This window comes from Osmerus eperlanus, chromosome 8 (assembly GCF_963692335.1).
Source record: "Osmerus eperlanus chromosome 8, fOsmEpe2.1, whole genome shotgun sequence".
Lineage (NCBI taxonomy): Eukaryota > Metazoa > Chordata > Actinopteri > Osmeriformes > Osmeridae > Osmerus > Osmerus eperlanus.
The window spans coordinates 1,062,527-1,081,944 of record NC_085025.1 but is presented as its reverse complement, the minus strand read 5'-3'; the positions used below and the strand labels follow the sequence as shown (position 1 = coordinate 1,081,944).

Sequence of the window (19,418 nt, the reverse complement as noted above, 5' to 3'; positions counted from 1 at the left end):
TTTACCTCCATCAGTGGGATAATTACTATGACAACCGGCGGGAAGGGATAGTAGGGATAATCACGATGGCAACAGGAGGAACTTCAACTCTCTCCATCGTGGCTTCCTAAGAGAACTCAACCGTCCAGCTCGTCAGGATAAACTAATGGCATTTAAAGGTACAATAGGTAAGATCCTTTCAGTAAAAAAAGGGAAAAAAAGATGTGTTCCCTTTAAACAAATCGTGTAAGATGATGAGGCCCTTTGAGAATGGTTTAGCAACACAAACAGCTCAGTGCCAGTGGAATGTCGATTTATAATTTTGGAGCGGCCCTATAGTTTCCAGACAATTATTTTCGAGCAATCCTGTTCCAGACAATTGCGTTTGATGAGGCGGGTTTCCCTCCTTACCAATTTTGGGATACCGCTATCTGATTGAGCTGGAGGAAAACCTGCAGTTCAGATTTTAATGTATTGTATGTTCCACTTATTGCAATTTTAAACTGCATTTCAAATAAGAGTCCCAGATACTGCACGGTATAAGATAAAACAAAGCTATATGCCTAGTAGCCTACGTGCAACCACAGAAATTAGCCTTCATCAACTAGCCTATATATAGGCTAGTTGATGCAGGCTAATTTCTTTGTACAATTACAGTGTAGTGTATGGGCCACTTGGCCCATAGGTTGCCAGGACGCTGTACTAGCCTGCTAGCCCGTTAGCATGCCTAATTCCCATTTAATGTGGATTAAGGGGCGGTTGTTGGGTCTTTTGTCGTGTTTGTTTTTAAACAGCACTCTCTTAGTCCGTAACTCGCCACTTCTGGCAGGATTAGCCTGTTGGCAACCGGCGCTAATAATGGTAATGCAGCCGTGCAAGAGCGTTCTCTAACACTGCCTTTAGCTCTACATTACAGCCGTTTATAGCCAGACAATATCCTTGCTAATCTCAGGGGCCCTTTTCACGGGGGCAAAAAAATCCCCAAAGAATGTCATATCTGAATGAATTTATGTGTGATTTTCCAAAGATCATGTAGCAGAGGTGAGATATGTTCTCCTGTGCAAACGTAGCTAGGCCATGCTAGTAAACTAACACACCGTACTTTACACTGACTGTTGGTTTAACAGCAGTCTGTAACATATTTGATTGTTTATATAAAGAGACGTTTTAATGTGTGATCCAGCGCTGGAGTTTTTCTTTACTCCTACGACTTGTTTCATCAGGGGGGATATATCATAGAAAGAACAGCGTGATGAAGTGGGTTCTTGACTGATACGGATCCGTGGTTTCCTACCCTCGTTTTAAATCAGACGTTGAGGTCAGTTTTCTGTCCTGTGGTAGTTTAAGCACAGAACTTTCCCACACACTCGATCTCATGTTAGTTCTTATCGCTGCGTGGAAACAGTCTGTTCCCATATATACTGTGTCACTTCATTACGGTCGGTCAGTAATCTTGAACCGTATATACATCAACATCCACAGAGAGCCCTATGACTGATCAGACTAAATATTATTCTTTGAAATAATGAGAAAATAAAGCATAATTTGGTGTTCTATATAAAAGCCTTCAGACATTTACCCAGAGAAGATAAGACCCACAGTTTAATGTGTTATTATTTTTATTAGCCTATTAAACACAAGAGATCAATGTCAGATCCCAGCTTGTAGGAAGGGACACTGGGGGACACAAGGATAACTAAATGTATACATTTCTTCCACAAGAGGTTAAAAAAAAGTACAAAAGCCAGTTAGATGTGATGGTCAAGGGAACCAGTAATGTTAGGAGAGGTGTAGGTTTCATTGGACATGAGTGGGACATCAACCCACTTTTTAAAAACTGCAAATCTGTCTGTCTTCATGTGCCACTTCAATCGCAGCAACTCTAAATCTAGCCCCAGGCTTCTGGGCCTACACAGTGGCCTGCTGCCCCTGGTTAACCCTCCTTGACAATGGTGTTGCAATCATCTTGGGCGGCATCTCTCTCTCCTGGGGAAGGGTTAGGGACCTCTCACATTCCTGAATGACTTTACTGCCATAGACGAGATAACTGCATGGACTCAGACACTACAAGCAGCTGCCCATACATCAACACATTCTATTCATTTAGCGGACGCTTATATCCAAAGCGATTTTATTTTTAAGTTTCCAAAAAAAGTTTCAAAAAAAAGTTTCAAAAGAAAGTAAAAACAAAAAAGGTATAAAAAAAAAAAGTTTACAAAAATATTTTCGAAGGTTGAAAAAATACTTTTTTTTAAAACAGTTTGCATCATTTATGAGTTCTTGATGAGCACTCTACTGTACTCTATTTTACTCGGTTTTAGGCTTCTCGGTTCTTCTCTATGTGTATGAAATAAAACTTTCGAAAGGTTGAAAAAAAATAATTTTCAAAAAATGTTTGGAAAAAAATAGAATTTTTGGTGGGGTGTTGTGTGTGGACCAAAACGTTTTGGAAAAAAAGTTTCTAAAGGTTGAATTTTTGTTGTTGAAAAAAAGATATATTATGTATACCAGTCTTTTTAACCCTTGTGTTATCTTCGGGTCATTCTGACCCATCAGTCATTGTGACCCACCGTCGTATTGCGACAAATTTACCTCCTACAAAAACAAAGTGAAGCATTTTCTTTTAACTGTTGGGCTGTCTCAGACCCCCCACATTGCAATGGTTAAAAGAAAATTATTTGTATTTGTTTTTGTATTGGGTAAAATTGGGTAAACACAACAGTGGTTCGTTATGAACCTTTGGGTCATGTGACCCGAAGGCAGCACAAGGGTTAAACATGAGAATCTGTACTTGAGTACAGATTATTAGTACAACTATTTGAGTAAAGGATGTGTGTACTTCTGCCATCTCTGGAAGTGTGCACTGGGAGGCAGCTCAGGTCCGGCACGTTTGACCCAGAGAGAGAGAGAGAGATTCTTTACATTGCTTCTGGTGTGAAAGTTAAATCTAGATTGAGGTGGAGGTGGAGGGTTGCGGCAGGGAAGGATGACTCCGTAGCTTTAAGAATGATTCAGCGCAGCATGGACGTGCCGTCAGCTGAATCACAGCCTCATGAGTGTGTCTAGTGAGCCGTGTGTTTACTGGATTAAAGATGTACGTTGTATGTGTTCAGCCACACATACCTTCTCACACTAGGAAGTAATCCATCCCATTATTACTTCCTCCGATTTGAAGTACATCTGGCTCTGTCTCCCTCCCCCCCTCCTGTCTCCCTCTTTCCTGTCTCCCTCCTCCTCCTGTCTCTCCTCAGACAGGAGGGGAAGACAAGAGGAGGGAGGGAGGGAGGGAGGGAGGGAAAGCAGGGCAGAGTTGATACACACCTCCCTAGGGTATTAACAAAGAGTAAAGCCAGTCTCTTTTTCTCCATTCTCTCCTTCACATTCACTTTCTCTCTACTCCTCTGTCTTGTGTTGAATGTACAGAAATCAGTCCTGACCAGGGTTATTTTACTCTAAGTATCCATAACAAACTTTGACCTGGTGGCATGAACACAGGAACACAGTGGAGTCCGTGACTTTTCCCTCACAGACTGTTACTCATGCCCTCCCAAACTCTGACACGCCACTGTTTCACCTACACACTCACTGTGTGTTTGTGCTCTGAATAATGATTTTGTGGGTGTGTATGTGTGTCTGGTGAGTAATAGGCGGGTGTGTGAGAGAGAGGCTGAGTGAAAGAGAGGCTGAGCGAGAGAGAGGCTGAGTGAGAGAGAGGCTGAGTGAGAGAGAGGCTGAGTGAGAGAGAGGCTGATTGAGAGAGAGGCTGAGTGAGAGAGAGGCTGAGTGAGAGAGAGGCTGATTGAGGGAGAGGCTGAGCGAGAGAGAGGCTGAGTGAGAGAGAGGCTGAGCGAGAGAGAGGCTGAGTGAGAGAGAGGCTGAGTGAGAGAGAGGCTGAGTGAGAGAGAGGCTGAGTGAGAGAGAGGCTGATTGAGAGAGAGGCTGAGTGAGAGAGAGGCTGAGTGAGAGAGAGGCTGAGTGAGAGGCTGATTGAGAGAGAGGCTGAGTGAGAGAGAGGCTGAGTTAGAGAGTGCATCTTACCTCAGCATCAGCGCTCCAGACTCCAGAGAGCGCCTCGATCTTTCCTTACAGCAGGAGACACCAGGATGGGCTTAAAGGGAAAAAAACAGGTTTAAAACAGAGGGTTGAACAGAGGGTTGTTCATAGATACTAAACACTTCAACACAGATGATGCACAATAAACAAGCAACACCAGGCTGATAACAAGTATCTTATGTAACACCAGCGCCTTCCATACTGCTAATGTTTAGCATGAACCAGTAATACCAGTAGACCTACCATCCATACTGCTAACGTATAGCATGAACCAGTCAACTGTTGGTGTATAAATAAATACAAAGTGCATGGCAGTGTGCCCTGCCTATTAGCTGTGGGTGTAAACTCCCTGCCCCAGAGCCTCGACCAGGAGACAGAGAGCTTAGCAGGCAAAGGGGCAGCAGGAAGGAGAGATTTACAACATTCTCCATGCGTTCGTGTTAATGGGACCCCAGTTGCTGACCGCTCAAATCATTCACATGTGATTGGCTTCACTGAGCAGAGCCAGGACATGCTACCTACAGGGGCAAGATGCCGCAGGGTTAAGCTGTGTGTGTGTGTTTATGTAGGTGGTGTGTGTGTGTCTGTGCATGAGTCAGGTGGCTGAGTGGTGAGGGAATCGGGCTAGTAATCTAAAGGTTGCCAGTTCGATTCCCGGTCATGCAAACTGACGTTGTGTCCTTGGGCAAGGCACTTCACCCTACTTGCCTCGGGGGAATGTCCCTGTACTTACTGTAAGTCGCTCTGGACAAGAGCGTCTGCTAAATGACTACATGTAAATGTAAATGAGTGTGTGTATGTGGTGTGTTTGTGTCTGTGGTGTATCTGTCTGCGTGTGTGTGTATCCACTCAAACAACAAATTAGGGCACCGTCATAAATGTTCATTGGCCAGACCACTATTTTTAGGATGCCTCCTAGTGTCAACGTGTAATTGGAAGCCTGTGTGTGCGTGCGTGTATGTGCATGTGTGTGTGGTGTGTGTTGCATCACTTTCCCTCTAGCTCAGATTTCTCTAACCATTCCCAGAAGCCTCTATGGTACCAGTTTACCCACAATTCCCTCTGATTGTCCCTGGTTTCCAGGATCACATGCAGATAGCAGAGTCACTCCCACAGGAAGTCCTCAGACTGATTACCTTCGTATTATACACAACCTCCTCACATTACAGTAACTGTTTCATTCATACGTTGCCTATACATTAGGATAATATTCTGTGAGGTTAAGTGGATTACGAATAATCTTCTTACTTTGCCATATTTAGGGATTTCGTGTTCATGGGTGGATAGTTATAGTCAAATCCATTAAGGAAATCTAACAGGGAACCATGGATAGCTGAACTGCATCAGGAAGCCTACTCCACCAGGGGACCTACTGCAAACTGAAACTAGATTTTGAAAGTGTTAATTTAGTAGCTGGGTTGTGCATGATGGTGATAGTGGACCTGTTTTAACACTCAACAAGTGAAATGAAGCCCCAGGTGTTAAATGAACACTTTGAAATGTGCTGCTCAGGAAAGCCAAGTTCCTCAGCGTGTTTAGAGATGGAGAGAGATCTGTCTGGTGGTCTCAAGGTCACGCAGATAAGAGTACCAACCGGCGCACACACACACACACGGTTACTTTCTTTCGAAAGACAGTTAGCCAGAGACCAAGAACGCAGACATAACATGGTGGAAAACTTCCATGTTTAACTCAGTAAAGTATTTGTATGTCTGACAGGAGCTGGCTTGGTTTAAACAGTTTCAGAATAAGTTAACAATTTATTCCTCAGTCCTCTCAAACTGCTGAGACTTAACATTCACTTACACACATTACAGTATTTGAAACTTAGGACAAACTGAAACAGTGTAACCTTATCTGTTGAACTATTCAACTAACATCATGTGATCTGTATAGGCCACATATCAGCTAGACGGCCTTTAATGAGTTTTCCCCTGCTGGTGAATAAACAGCTTTTACTATCTACAAGGGGACCAGGAGAGATGAAAGCAAGTACCTAAAACTCTGCACTGAGCAAAAGGAGAAACACATTAAATCGACTCAATCTCTCTCTCTCTCACTTTCTCACTCACACCTGTCCCCTTCTCCCTCCCCTCCCCCCTCCTCTCGGGTGACAAAAGGTGACAGGATGACCCTGCCTGCAGGTATGCCAGTAAGCCTGCTCTGTCACCACAATGCTTCGTGCAGTCATTATGTTCAGGACCTTCTTTCAACAGCTGACTTGCCAGGGTCAGGACCTCACAGGCCTGGTGTGTCTGTGTGGACCACTCTGCTGACACATGCTCAAGCTCTGACGCTGAATGAACAGACTCATCACACCCTTTCCTTCCACCTTCTGAAAGTGGAGGATGAGGAGAGGATAGGAGAGGAGATGAGGAAAACTGGAGACTAGGTGATGCCAGTCTGTCAGTAGATAAGGCTTTAAAGGGAGAGAAGAGAGGGAGGGAGGGAGGGAGGGCATTTCTAGGCAGCAACCTTAGCCAGAACCTTTCTAATATCGGTTGCAAAAAAGGGCATGTGTTTAGTATATCTGCGAAGAGTGTGTGTGTGTGTGTGATGAAGGTATGTGTGTATACTGTATGCATACAAGTGCATGAGGTTGTGAGGTGATCATTAATAAATAATACTACATGAATGAGGCAGAGCTGTGAAAGTCAGACAATCAGAGCAAGAGCGCAGTTGCATTATTATTTATATCCCTGGCAAGGGTGATTGTGTGTGTGTTTCCCTGGCAAGGGTGAGTATATGTGTGTGTGTATCCTTGGCGAGGGTGTGTGTGCGTGTGTGTGTGTATCCTTGGCTAGGGTGTGTGTGTGTGTGTGTGTATGTGCATCCTTGGCCACGGGGAGTGTGTATCACAGACTCAGACTTCAGCCGTCATGCAGGAAACATACTGTAAAAGGCCAAGGTGAGTATGAAGGGCGGGAGAGACACACACTTACTACACACACACTTGCTACACACACACACACACACTTACTACACACACACTTACTACACACACACACACACTTACTACACACACACACACACTTACTACACACACACTCACACACTTACTACACACACACTTACTACACACACACTCACACACTTACTACACACATACTCACACACACTCACACACTTACTACACACACACTCACACACTTACTACACACACACTCACACACTTACTACACACACACTCACACACTTACTACACACACACTCACACACTTACTACACACACACACACACTTACTACACACACACACACTTACTACACACACACACACACTTACTACACACACACACACGCTTACTACACACACACTTACTACACTCACACACTTACTACACACACACACACACGCTTACTACACACACACTCACACATTTACCCCACACACGCTCACACGCTTACTACACACACAGACATTCTTGCACACAATCCCCCATGTTCTTTTTCTCTCTCTCTCCTCTCTTTTCCCCTCACCCTATACATACCTTTGTCTTATCTTATATTCCCCCAAATTAGGAACTGGCTGGTTGTTGTGAAAGAGCCTCTGAAACCAGCGTGCTGTGACCTTGTGACGGTCTTGGCTCAGGAAACAACTGTTTACAAACCAACGAGGGCAGAGAGGAGAAAGAGAGAGAGGCCAAATATAACTCTGGGCGTTTGGCAGGGTAGGAGGGTAAGAGAAAACAGGTTCTTAGAAAGTGGCTTCGGGAACAATCCTCTGCTTCTCTCTTTCTCTCTCTCTCTCCCTCTCTCACACTGTCCTTCTCTCCCTCTTCCTCTCTCCCTCTTCCTCTCTCTCTCTCTGTTTCTTGTTTCTTCCTCTCTTCTCGCTCTGCGTTTCTCTGAGCTTTCAGACAGTAAACATCCCAACTGCCACATCATGCAGGCAGAAGGGCATTTGGTCCAAAATGTGTTTCCTTGTCAAAGGAAGTAGCACTGTTCAAACTGTCAAATGTTTCCCTCTTTACAGAACTCACACACACACACACACACACACACACCCATACACAGCCTCTCCCCCCAAACACTAATTAGAGCCATTGAAAGGGGTAGTGCTTGTTGCTAAGAAAGGTTGATGTTAACTGAACCTTTAATGGCATGTGTTTATGCTCTGGCTCCACTGGCAGGGAAAGCAGGGGGTGTTAGTGGAGGAAACATGGCTGCTTGACTATGGCCACTAGATATGACATCACCATGCACCTGGAGATGACACCAGCATTACACTGACCAATAATAAATAAGAATATTTAGCAGACGCTTTTTTCAGTACACCCAAAATACAGGGGGATTTGAACCTGCGATGTCTAGAATGCGTCAAATGCTCCACCACTGAGCAATGTTGGTTTTCCATGTAGTTACTTTGGAGTCTGTACTATCTGGACACACAATTGTGTGTGTGTATTTGTGCAAGTGCGTTTAGGTGTGTTACTGTGCGTGTGTGTGTGTGCATTTGTGCGACTGTATTTGTGTGTGTGTGTGTGTATTTGTGTGACTGTGTGTGTGTGCGTGCATGTGTGTCTTCTGTCCTGTTGTGCCCTCTGGCCAGTGACATTGCATCACAGGAGAGCTTTGAGAATTCCAGGAATCTCTGAAGAACCCAATCAATACCCTGCTCCACAAACCACAATGTCCTCCCAACGCTCCCGCAACGCTCCCGCAACCCTTGCAACACTGTACCATCCAGGCTGACTCGACCGGGGGTCAGACAGGGTTTGGAAACTGGCCTGTAATGGTGATCTGCAGTCTAAAACCTCTTGGTGCTACCGGCCCCATCACCAACAGTGGGTCCGCAACATCCCACTGCCCCCTGGTGGTCGCAAGCTGTGTCAGCGGCAGGGCTGGGCTGGGGGTGCATGTGGAAACATGATGGCATAAATCCAGTTTATAAACAGAACTACGAGGGCTACGCTAACAGGCTAAAATTGTAGCCTGCTTCACATGGCTCTCAAAGCCCTTGGCTACCTTAGTGGCTAGCTGGGCCGTAGCTGGCATCATCACGCTGCCACCTCACTAGCTCTAAGTGAGTCCCACGGTGCAGGTGGGTCCCAGTGTGGAGGAGAGGGCCTCAGTGTGCAGCAGCACCAGAGAGACTAGTCTGATTGTGCCAACACAACAGGTGTCTTTGCACCCTGAATGGAGCTCTCACTGACTTTGTAACCAACTGATTAAAGAGGAGATTATGGAGGACAAATAAACCTACTCAGATTTCCGTCTGCCTGATTCAAACACCCTCCCTCCCTACCTCCCCCTCTCTCTCTCCCTCTCCCTCACAGTCGTTCAGACTTGCACGCCCCAGAAAAATTCTAAGTCACTCTCACACAAAAATCCTCCTTTACAACACAAATCCACTTTAGCTATAGAACAAACACACACACACACACAACACACACACACACACCTCCGCTAGACTAAGCTGTGCTGTGAGCAGGTTAATGTTTATGTGTGTTATGCCTGCAGTGATGCACTCACAGCAGCCAGACTGAAGGTCAGCCAGGCAGGGGAGGTGGAGGAGGGTGGGGGGAGGCCTGCCAGGTATCTGGTTCACTCTGCCAACAAACCACAGGAGGAGGAGGGGGAGGAGGGGCAGTGCAGGAAGGTGGAGATGTGGATGGAATCGACACAGAACAGCTTACATAAAGACTGACACACGCTGGCAGAGTTAGGATAAATACATGTGTCAGCTTTGAACCGGGAAGGAGAGTCATGCTGGATCAAAGGTACAGCAGTAAGATTTACAGTACAGACTCATAAGAAACCCAGCTCTGGCACTGGAGTGCTGTGACCAGCTCTCTGATGTGAAGGTTCTTTCCCACACGAGCCATAATGAATGGTATTACATCCCAGTTTCAGTCTAGGTTTAATATTTCAGAGTCACATTTCAGTTTCAGCATAGGTTTAATATTTATACACCGAGACAACAACGTCATCACAAAGAGCAACTTCGGATTTCATGGGACCAGTCGCAATTCGTAACCTATAACAACAGAACCTGAAATTAGCTGACAGTTAACGGTAATTGTCGCTCCTTAAAACAACGATCAGGAAAATTCAGACTGTGGAGGAGACCATGAGAGCCAGGCAGCAGATGAATAAAGAACAGAACAGAACAGTGTATATTTGTGTCTGAAAGAGAAAGTGTGTGTGTGACCGAGCAGCTTTGGCTGCCACCTCCGAATTTGTCTCACACACACACACACACAGACACACACACACAGACGCACACACACACACACTCACACACAGACGCACACACAGACGCACACAGACACACAGACACACACAGACGCACACACACACACACTCACACACAGACGCACACACACACACACTCATCAGTAAGCAGCTGACAGCCTGGAGCGTTGCCAAGCACAGCCTCGCCACGGCAACGTGCAGCTCTCCTCGTCCACATCCCTGGCAACCGTGCCAACGAGTCACACAGACGAGAAACGGGTCCATTCATAAAACTCACGCGGTCAAACATGACTTCACAACTGGGCACGACTAACCTCAGTTCATACAGTAAACATAACCTGCGGCTATAAAGACGCACGCTGTGGGAAGCTTGAAGCTTTCTCAAAAAAAATTCCGAACCACATTTAAAACACATCTGAGGTAGTCTCAAAGTTCAGAAGATAACTGCCCCGGCCCGTGAGCACTCCTGCTGAAGAAGTATCAGCTCTTTATCGTTTTGTCATGTATTATGTTGCCAGAATGCCACATTTCCATTTTATTTGGATTCCATAAATTTGTACTTCATTATCTGCATGACACTTGCATTACTCATATTTACCATATATACACATACATACACATACAGTATTTGCCAAGGTGCTGGGAGTCCTGGGAGGGTGTGAACCCTAGCGTGCTCCTGTAAAGCAGATTTAAACACACACACACAGTTCCTCAATCACATCACAGTCCCTCGACACATGCGCTGATGCAATAACACAGCAATAGAGGAGATGAGGGGGGAAGAGGAGAGGACTGGATTCAGCCGTCTGTGTTCCATCTCCCCCTCAGCCAATGGGATGGCTACATGTCATCAAGCTGCAGCAGTCTCCACTGCTAGCCTGTGTCTGAGGATGATGATGTCATCCAAGCAGCTGAAGACCTCATATGGCCCTGTGTGTGTGTGTGTGTGTGTGTGTGTGTATGTGTGTGTGTGGCATGCTGGCACACACACTCTCGTGCTGGCAGTCCTAGACAAAGTAATTGAGTTAGAGAGAAAGAAAGAAGAAATTGGTGAGAGAGAGGAAACTAGATATAGAGAGAAGAAAATACAGAGAGAAATGTGGGCGCACAGGAAACCACATATATACACATTCAGTGCTTTAATGTATGTAAACATTTACTCTCTGACTCAGTAGCAGCTTGATGATGCTCCACATTAGGCTGTGTGTGCGTGTGTCTTGAACCCAGTGAGTGTGTGTTGGCTGAGGGCATGTGTCCATATAAGTCCTTTATGTGTAAGTACATGAAGATCACCCTATACATACGGACCTACCCCCCCCCCCCCTCTCACACATATCCCCCTTATCCTGCAACACACACACACACACTTCTCTCTAGGATGACAATATGACTATGAGCTTGGTGACTGTGCATGTGCAGGGCAAGAGGGGTGTCGGGTAGTCTGTGTGTGTGGGGGGGTGCAAGGACGAGAGTGGCAACTGCAGCCTCTGCAGCTGTGAGCCTACGTGAGCATCGGCAGGAACGCACTCGTTCTAACTCCCTCCCTCCATCCTTGTCTTTCATTCTCACCCCTCCCTCTCTCTCTCTTCCCTAATTCCACCCTCCCACATTCATCTGTGACTACTTATGCACCCTTCCTCCCTCCATCATTCTCTCCTTCTCTCTCTCCCCCCTCTCTCCCTCCCCTCTCATACATTCCCTTTGAGTCTCCCTCTCATTCTTTCTTCCTCTCTCCCACTTCTCATCCCTCGCTCCCAAGCGGGCGAGAGACCTTGACAATGAGGGATGTGTCGCATTCACGGTTGGATATCTGAAACTGCTGAAAGGAGAAGGGAAGGCAAAGATCCATTTCCCCCCCCACACACACACACACACACACACACACACACACACACACACACACACACACACACACACACACACACACACACACACACACACACACACACACACACACACACACACACACACACACACACACACACACACACACACACACACACACGCACGCACACACGCGTCATCTCAGGCCAGTGCCTGTGTGTGTGTGTGCGTGTGTTCTGCAGTCTAAACCGTGTTTGTGCGTGTTTTACTGCATGTGTGTGCTATTCCCTGTATGCAGTCAAGTCACAGTGTGTCTCACGTGAACCAGTAAGAAGTTGCACAAGGTCACACACAACTGTACGTATAACACAGAGGTCACGGTGTGTGTGTGTGTGCAGATTACAGGGCAGAGTGGAGGTGTGGGGGGAGGAACAGATCGAGGCTGTGGGGGTGGGGTGGGAACACAGATATGGGATGTTGACTGCCAGCAGGATAAGTCTGCAGTGCCAGTCTCCCTACCTTCATCTGATATGGAGCCGTTTCATCTGGGAGGCTTCCATCCCACAATGCACCAGGCCCGGCGTGGCGGTGGTCCGAGCCAGGGGCAGCTGGTTCTCTCTGGGAGAAGCAGGTGCATCGCAACACTGTCTTCTTTGAGTGATGGCTGTACTTACAACCAGTGTTCTGCTGCCATCTAGAAGCTGCAGTCAGAACTACACATACAGCCAGGTCTCTCCTTCCTGTCTGAGGTAAGCAACAAAAGATGATAGAGAACACATTCATTGAAATAGTTTGTGTTGAGTGTGTGTGTAGGGGAGTGTGCTTGATACAGTCAGACTGATGGCTGAAAGCTTGTCATTAAAGTGCCTTTTATTGAGAAGGTAAAACATACAGACACAAAAAAAAATCACTGGCTGTATTAAAATAATTGCAGAGCACACAGTCCTAACCCCCCCTTGTCTGCCCCCCCAGTTACCATGGTGATGAGGGGGGGGGAAGTTGACTGTACTTAGTTTTATCCCTGAGAGACCAATGATGTCACCAAGCATCCATCTCTACGACCACTTCATGGTTCCAGTATAAAAGTTTAAAAAATCAATCATTCTGATTCAGCTTCTGTAACATTTTGATTTGTTTTTATCACTGAATCAAAAAAACATGAATGTGCTAATTTCTTTGCTTCAAGGTGTCATCAGAGAGGAGGGGGGACTACAGGAAGTGGGTGGGGCAGATACAGGAAGTGGGTGGGGCAGATACAGGAAGTGGTTGGGGCAGCTACAGGAAGTGGTTGGGGAGAGCGTTGGAGGTGGGTGTCCAGTGCTTCTCTCCAGCGGGCGATGACACGTACCACATGACCACACCTGTAGGGTTCACAGACACCACGAAGTCTGTGGAGGCTTTCAGGGTGGGCATGACCCTCTCTGCAAACACGTCATAGATCTGGAGAGAGACTCACGTGTTAGAGACCTGGAGAGAGACTCACATGTTGTTGTCATTTTAGCACTCCTGCTTCTATCTGACAGCCTTGGCATTCACAGAATCAAGCAGGAGATACTGTTTGTACACACAGGGACAGGCAGAGAGAGAGAGAGAGAGACAGAGACAGAGAGAGAGAGGGGGGACGACAGAGAGAGAGAGAGAGAGAGAGGAACATAGAGAGACAGAGGGGAACATAGAGAGAGAGAGAGACAGAGAGGAACATAGAGAGACAGAGGGGAACATAGAGAGAGAGACAGAGAGAGAGAGAGAGAGAGACAGAGAGGAACATAGAGACAGAGAGAGAGAGAGACAGAGAGAGAGAGAGACAGAGAGGAACATAGAGACAGAGAGAGACAGAGAGAGACAGAGAGAGAGAGCGTTGCTGACCTGGTAGCTCCCAGAGGGGTATTTGAGTGTGGCCAGGGAGGTCTGGTAGCGGTAAGGCATGTCGTCTCTCCTGCTGAAGAACACCAGCGTGCTGGTGTTACCAGACAGGGGGCGCCAGAACACATCAATACCACTCTTCTCCTGAGAGGGAGGGAGGGAGGAACACACATCGTTACATTCTCTTCATTTAGTAAACACTGACCTGAAGCTGTCAGTGGCTGGGCTGTTACCTTGAGCAGGCGTCTGCCCTGGACGCCCATGGGGTCCTGGTTGATGGAGATGGCCGCCTTGTTCTGCAGGATGGCGCGCGCGCGGCTGTCCAGCGTGCGCAGGTCGTTCGACATGAAGAGAGGAGCAGCCATGATGGCCCACAACGCCATCTGAGACCGAGACTGATCCCAGCTCAGCCCAAAGTCTCCGATGACCAGCTGGACACACACACAACATATTTACTATACAAGCTGCGAGGACGTTTCCTAGGTGTGAGACAACACTCAGACAGGGAGGAGGGGTGAGACAGGGAGGAGGGGGTGAGACAGGGAGGAGGGGGTGAGACATGGAGGAGGGGGTGAGACATGGAGGAGGGGGAGAGACAGGGAGGAGGGGTGAGACAGGGAGGAGGGGGAGAGACAGGGAGGAGGGGGTGAGACAGGGAGGATGGGGTGAGACAGGAGAGAGAGAAAGACCATGTCCGGGTCGTTCCAGCGCCCAGGGCCTGCTGCTGGTTGGAGGACATCCTGGTTCTCAAAGAACCAATCAGAGATGGTCAACACACTGGACCAGGAGTCCTGGATGTCGTCATAGTTACGCCACAGGTTACAGATCTCCCCCAGTTGGGTGTAGTTCACCTAGCAACCACACACAAACACACACGTCTGACTTCTTACATCCAAAACATCATACAGCTGTTCCTATAGAAACTACAGCCGATGATCAAGAATCAGGAGTACAGAGTTCCACAGTATTGGGACACTGGCTTGCATGCACGTGTGTGAAATTACTAAAGATGTCAGGAGCCGATAGGAAGTGACCTCAGGAGAAAGTTACCTTGGGAGGAAGTCCACCTTGGTAGGCAGGCCAACTGCAAGAGTAGGCGATTGGCCGGCCAGTTGCATTCAGGGCCTTGGACATGAGTGGGTAGCCTATCAGAGAGGAAACGGATGGATTTGGTTCAGCTGGGATTAACATCTAAATTCTTATTTCCCTCCCTCTATCCATACCTCCCTCCATCCTCTCATTCTCTTCTCATCCCTCTCCATACCTCCCTCCATCCTCTCATTCTCTTCTCATCCCTCTCCATACCTCCCTCCATCCTCTCATTCTCTTCTCATCCCTCTCCATACCTCCCTCCATCCTCTCATTCTCTTCTCATCCCTCTCCATACCTCCCTCCATCCTCTCTCCCCCCTCACCCTGCTCCTGCTCCGTGGCGTTGGAGTAGCAGCCGTCGTACTTCAGCATGTCCACCTCCCAGGCAGCAAAGGTCTTGGCGTCGATGTCTATCTTGTCCACGGGCGTGCCGGGGTACCCCCCGCATGTCAGGGTGCCCATGTCCCCGTAGATACCCAGCTTCAGCCCGCGGTCGTGCAGGTAGCGCGCCAGCTTGGGGATACCCCCTGGAAACCTGGAGGGGGAGGGGCAAGACCAGGAAAACACTGAGACGTGGACTTACCACACACGCACACACACACACAAGCGTGTAAGGCTGGGTGTCAACCTGCCCCCACCTCCCATATGCTCAAATCTGGAGTTACTGGACAGGGTCTCAACTTGATGGGTCTCACACCTCATTGTGTAACTTACTGTAGCATTGCTTTGATTAATTGATTTCATTCATTTGCAATGTTATTAAATGTATATTTCATTTAAAACTTACTTTGACCTTAACCCAGAGTCAAATAACTGTAATTCCATTGGTATTGGCATTATTTGGTTCATGTTAATACACTGTTCAATTTACCATCTTCCTTTAACCCTTGTGTTATCTTCGGGTTATTCTGACCCATCAGTCATTGTGACTCACCGTCGTATTGCCCAGGGAGTCAGGTGGCTGAGCGGTGAGGGAGTCGGGCTAGTAATCCGAAGGTTGCTAGTTCGATTCCCGGTCATGCCAACTGACATTGTGTCCTTGGGCAAGGCACTTTACCCTACTTGCCTCGGGGGAATGTCCCTGTACTTACTGTAAGTCGCTCTGGATAAGAGCGTCTGCTAAATGTAAATGTATTGCGACAACTTTACCGCATACAAAAACAAAGTGAAGCATTTTCTTTAAACCGTTGGGCTGTCTCAGACCCCCCACATTGCAAAGGTTAAAAGAAAATTATTTGTATTTGTATTGGGTAAACACAACGATGGTTCGTTATGAACCTTTGGGTCATGTGACCCGAAGGCAGCACAAGGGTTAAACCAGGGACGTTCAATCCTGGTCCTCGAGAGCCCGTCCTGCATGTTTTAGATGTTTCCCTGCTCCAGCACACCTGATTCAAATGAATGGGTTGTTATCAAGCTCTGTGGAAGCCGGGTAATGACCATTCATTTGAATCAGGTGTGCTGGAGCAGGGAAACATCTAGAACATGCAGGACAGGGGCCCTCGAGGACCAGGATTGAACACCCCTGCTTTAAACCATAGGGGAATTAGTTTTGGTTGTTTGGCCAATATTTAACCCCCTACAAGCATGTACCACACACACACACACACACACACACTACATTAATGTAGACTCATACCTTGTCTCTCAAAGCTACTTTGACCCAAAAGACAATAAAGATGTCACATGACAGAGTCAGGTCAGTACCCTCATCACATGACCCCTGGCCAATAGAGAAGGCCTCCACAGCTACAATATATGTCAACAACCTCCATATAAGTCACATACAGCGTCAATCAAGATAAGATGGACTGAGGGACTTTATGTTCCTGTGAAGACCAGACAACACAAAGCTGACCTCTCCCCCAAGGAGAGCAGCCGTCCGGAGGAGAGCAGCCGTCCGGAGGAGAGCAGCCGTCCGGAGGAGAGCAGCCATCAGGCCAATCAGAGTTTAAACAGGAACACTGGAAGTGCTGCACCCCAGTCTGACTGAGCAGTAACGCTTCATCACAGCCCGTTTCTGGGACTGCACTGGGACAGCGTGACCCCTCACCTTTTGGGGTCGGCCTGCAGTTGTCCATTCTTGTCCCTCTGATGGGAGGACCAGCAGTCGTCTATATTGATGTACACGTAGCCCAGCTCCCTCCAGCCATCCTCCGCCAGCCTGTCAGCCATGTCCCTGAACAGGTTCTCACTGGGGGAGGGAGAGAGACAGAGAGGGAGAGAGAGACAGAGAGGGAGAGAGAGACAGAGAGGGAGAGAGGGAGAGAGAGAGACAGAGAGGGAGAAAGAGAGAGAGAAAGACAGAGAGGGAGAGAGAGAGACAGAGCGGGAGAGGGAGACAGATTTTGTTTAGATTTTTTAAAGTCTTTGTTGGGCTGAGATGTGGTTGTTGTTGTTGCACTGTGCCTGGCAAATACACAGTTCCTTGATTCTGCCCACATGGATACTGTCAGAACCACACACTTCTGATCCTTGATCTCCTGCTGTACTTTATATGTAACATTCAGCTGAGTTAAGCACCAGCAGGTAGAGTGTGGTGGGAGAGGGAAACAGGAAACACTTCCAAGCAAACAGCCATTCAGTCTAAATTAAGATTCCCATGTTTTTGGTACAGAAAAGACCTGCTTTGACATGTGGTTAGATTTAACATCTCTGTGGTTTACAGAAAACCGCCTTATCAGCATTAGCTTAAAAACATCAAACAAAATGTCCAATATCCAAGATGTAGCAGGTGATGGATGTAGGCGGTGATGGATTTACATTTAGTCATTTAGCAGACGCTCTTATCCAGAGCGACTTACAGTAAGTACAGGGACATTCCCCCAAGGCAAGTAGGGTGAAGTGCCTTGCCCAAGGACACAACGTCATTTGGCACGGCCGGGAATCGAACCAGCAAACTTCGGATTACTATCCCAATTACCTAACCGCTCAGCCACCTGACTCCACAAGGATGTAGGAGGTGATGGATGTAGGAGGTGAAGGATGTAGGAGGTGATGGATGTAGGAGGTGATGGATGTAGGAGATGATGGATGTAGGAGGTGATGGATGTAGGAGGTGAAGGATGTAGGAGGTGATGGATGTAGGAGGTGATGGATGTAGGAGGTGAAGGATGTAGGAGGTGAAGGATGTAGGAGGTGATGGATGTAGGAGGTGAAGGATGAGTCAGTCAAACCTGATGCAGTTCTTGGGATCGTTCTCGCAGTCTATGTCACAGCGGTAGCGTTCCCATGCCAACCAGCCCATGGGAGGGGTCCTCATAAGGCCGTTGTCTAGGGCCAGGGTGGCCCGGGAGAACGCCAGCACACAAACCACAACGGCCAGGTACATTACTGAAAAACACTCATTGTTAGTAATTATTAGAGATAATAAATTATAGTTACAGTTGCGTTGCATACTGGATGTATTAATCCAACTGTGAATGACTAATCACTTTCCAGACCGTTCAGAAAGGGCTGGATCTAGATGAATCCAAAATAACAATAGCCTAGAACTTAGAGGTTTCTCGTATTTTCTCCCTCATCTGAGACGGTGAGGTGTGCGGTTAACCGGTCTGTCGGTGAAAACCATTAGCTCTGAGCTGTCGCTAATGTATACCTACATTGCTAATGTATACCTACATTACCAACACGAGCTTCACCCCCCCCCCCCACCCCCCCCCCACCCCCCCACCCCCCGAGGCGAGCTTTCCGGAGCTTCACAGGCGAGTTTACACGGCTGTTTACGCGTCAAAGATGCTTCATTCCGTTAACCTGCGCCTCGTCCGTTACTGTTCACAACGTTAGCTTGGCTACTTGTTTGGCGTTGCCTTTTCAGCGTGAAATATACAATGTGTGGCGTGAGAGCGTGAGAAATGGTTGAAATGCGTGTATCACACGGCGAAACCGTGAGAGTTGGCAGCTCTGCTAAATTACTTCCAATATTATATCGCAAAACGTTGACTACTTACCTATGTTAAATTCTTGTTGTTGGGGAATTTTTCGGTATACAAATCCCCGTAAGCTGAAGCACCGAGTGTAGCCTGCCTTCAAACTGTGGAACAAGTTTGCCTTACATTGCTTTAACCACTTCGCTAAACGACATGATCAGGAAGTGAGAATCACATGACACAGCGGCTGGTTGTCAGCTGACCCACAGGGGCGTTCGGTTACATTCTTAACCCTTGTGCTGCCTTCGGGTCACATGACCCAAAGGTTCATAACGACTATCGTTGTGTTTACCCAATTTTACCCAATACAAAAACAAATATATATTTTTTATTTTAACCTTCGCAATGTGGGGGGTCTGAGACAGCCCAACGGTTAAAGGAAATTGCTTTACTTTGTTTTTGTATGCGGTAAAGTTGTCGCAATACGACGGTGGGTCACAACGACTGATGGGTCAGAATGACCCGAAGATAACACAAGGGTTA

The 19,418-nt window shown here is 47.3% G+C and overlaps 1 protein-coding gene across 1 annotated transcript; it reads right to left on the bottom strand.

Moving 5' to 3' along the window:
* Positions 1-12,902: 12,902 nt before the first annotated feature.
* Positions 12,903-19,106, bottom strand: LOC134025185 (alpha-N-acetylgalactosaminidase-like). The gene is made up of 9 exons (XM_062468083.1): positions 18,957-19,106; positions 18,183-18,339; positions 17,060-17,200; positions 15,330-15,541; positions 14,966-15,060; positions 14,605-14,766; positions 14,149-14,346; positions 13,919-14,059; positions 12,903-13,492 (listed from the first exon to the last, which is right to left on the bottom strand). The coding sequence occupies exons 2-9, from the start codon at positions 18,335-18,337 to the stop codon at positions 13,328-13,330; spliced, it is 1,269 nt and encodes a 422-aa protein (XP_062324067.1). The 5' UTR covers positions 18,338-18,339; positions 18,957-19,106; the 3' UTR covers positions 12,903-13,327.
* Positions 19,107-19,418: the final 312 nt, after the last annotated feature.

What these genes read in the sequence shown, in the direction of transcription:
- LOC134025185 (XM_062468083.1), bottom strand. Translation starts at nt 18,337, where the DNA reads ATGTACCTGGCCGTTGTGGTTTGTGTGCTGGCGTTCTCCCGGGCCACC. An exon ending in AAGGTGGACTTCCTCCCAAG is followed by an intron (nt 14,767 to 14,965) that starts GTAACTTTCTCC and finishes TGTGGTTGCTAG; the next exon opens with GTGAACTACACCCAACTGGG. An exon ending in AGGGCAGACGCCTGCTCAAG is followed by an intron (nt 14,060 to 14,148) that starts GTAACAGCCCAG and finishes CCTCCCTCTCAG; the next exon opens with GAGAAGAGTGGTATTGATGT.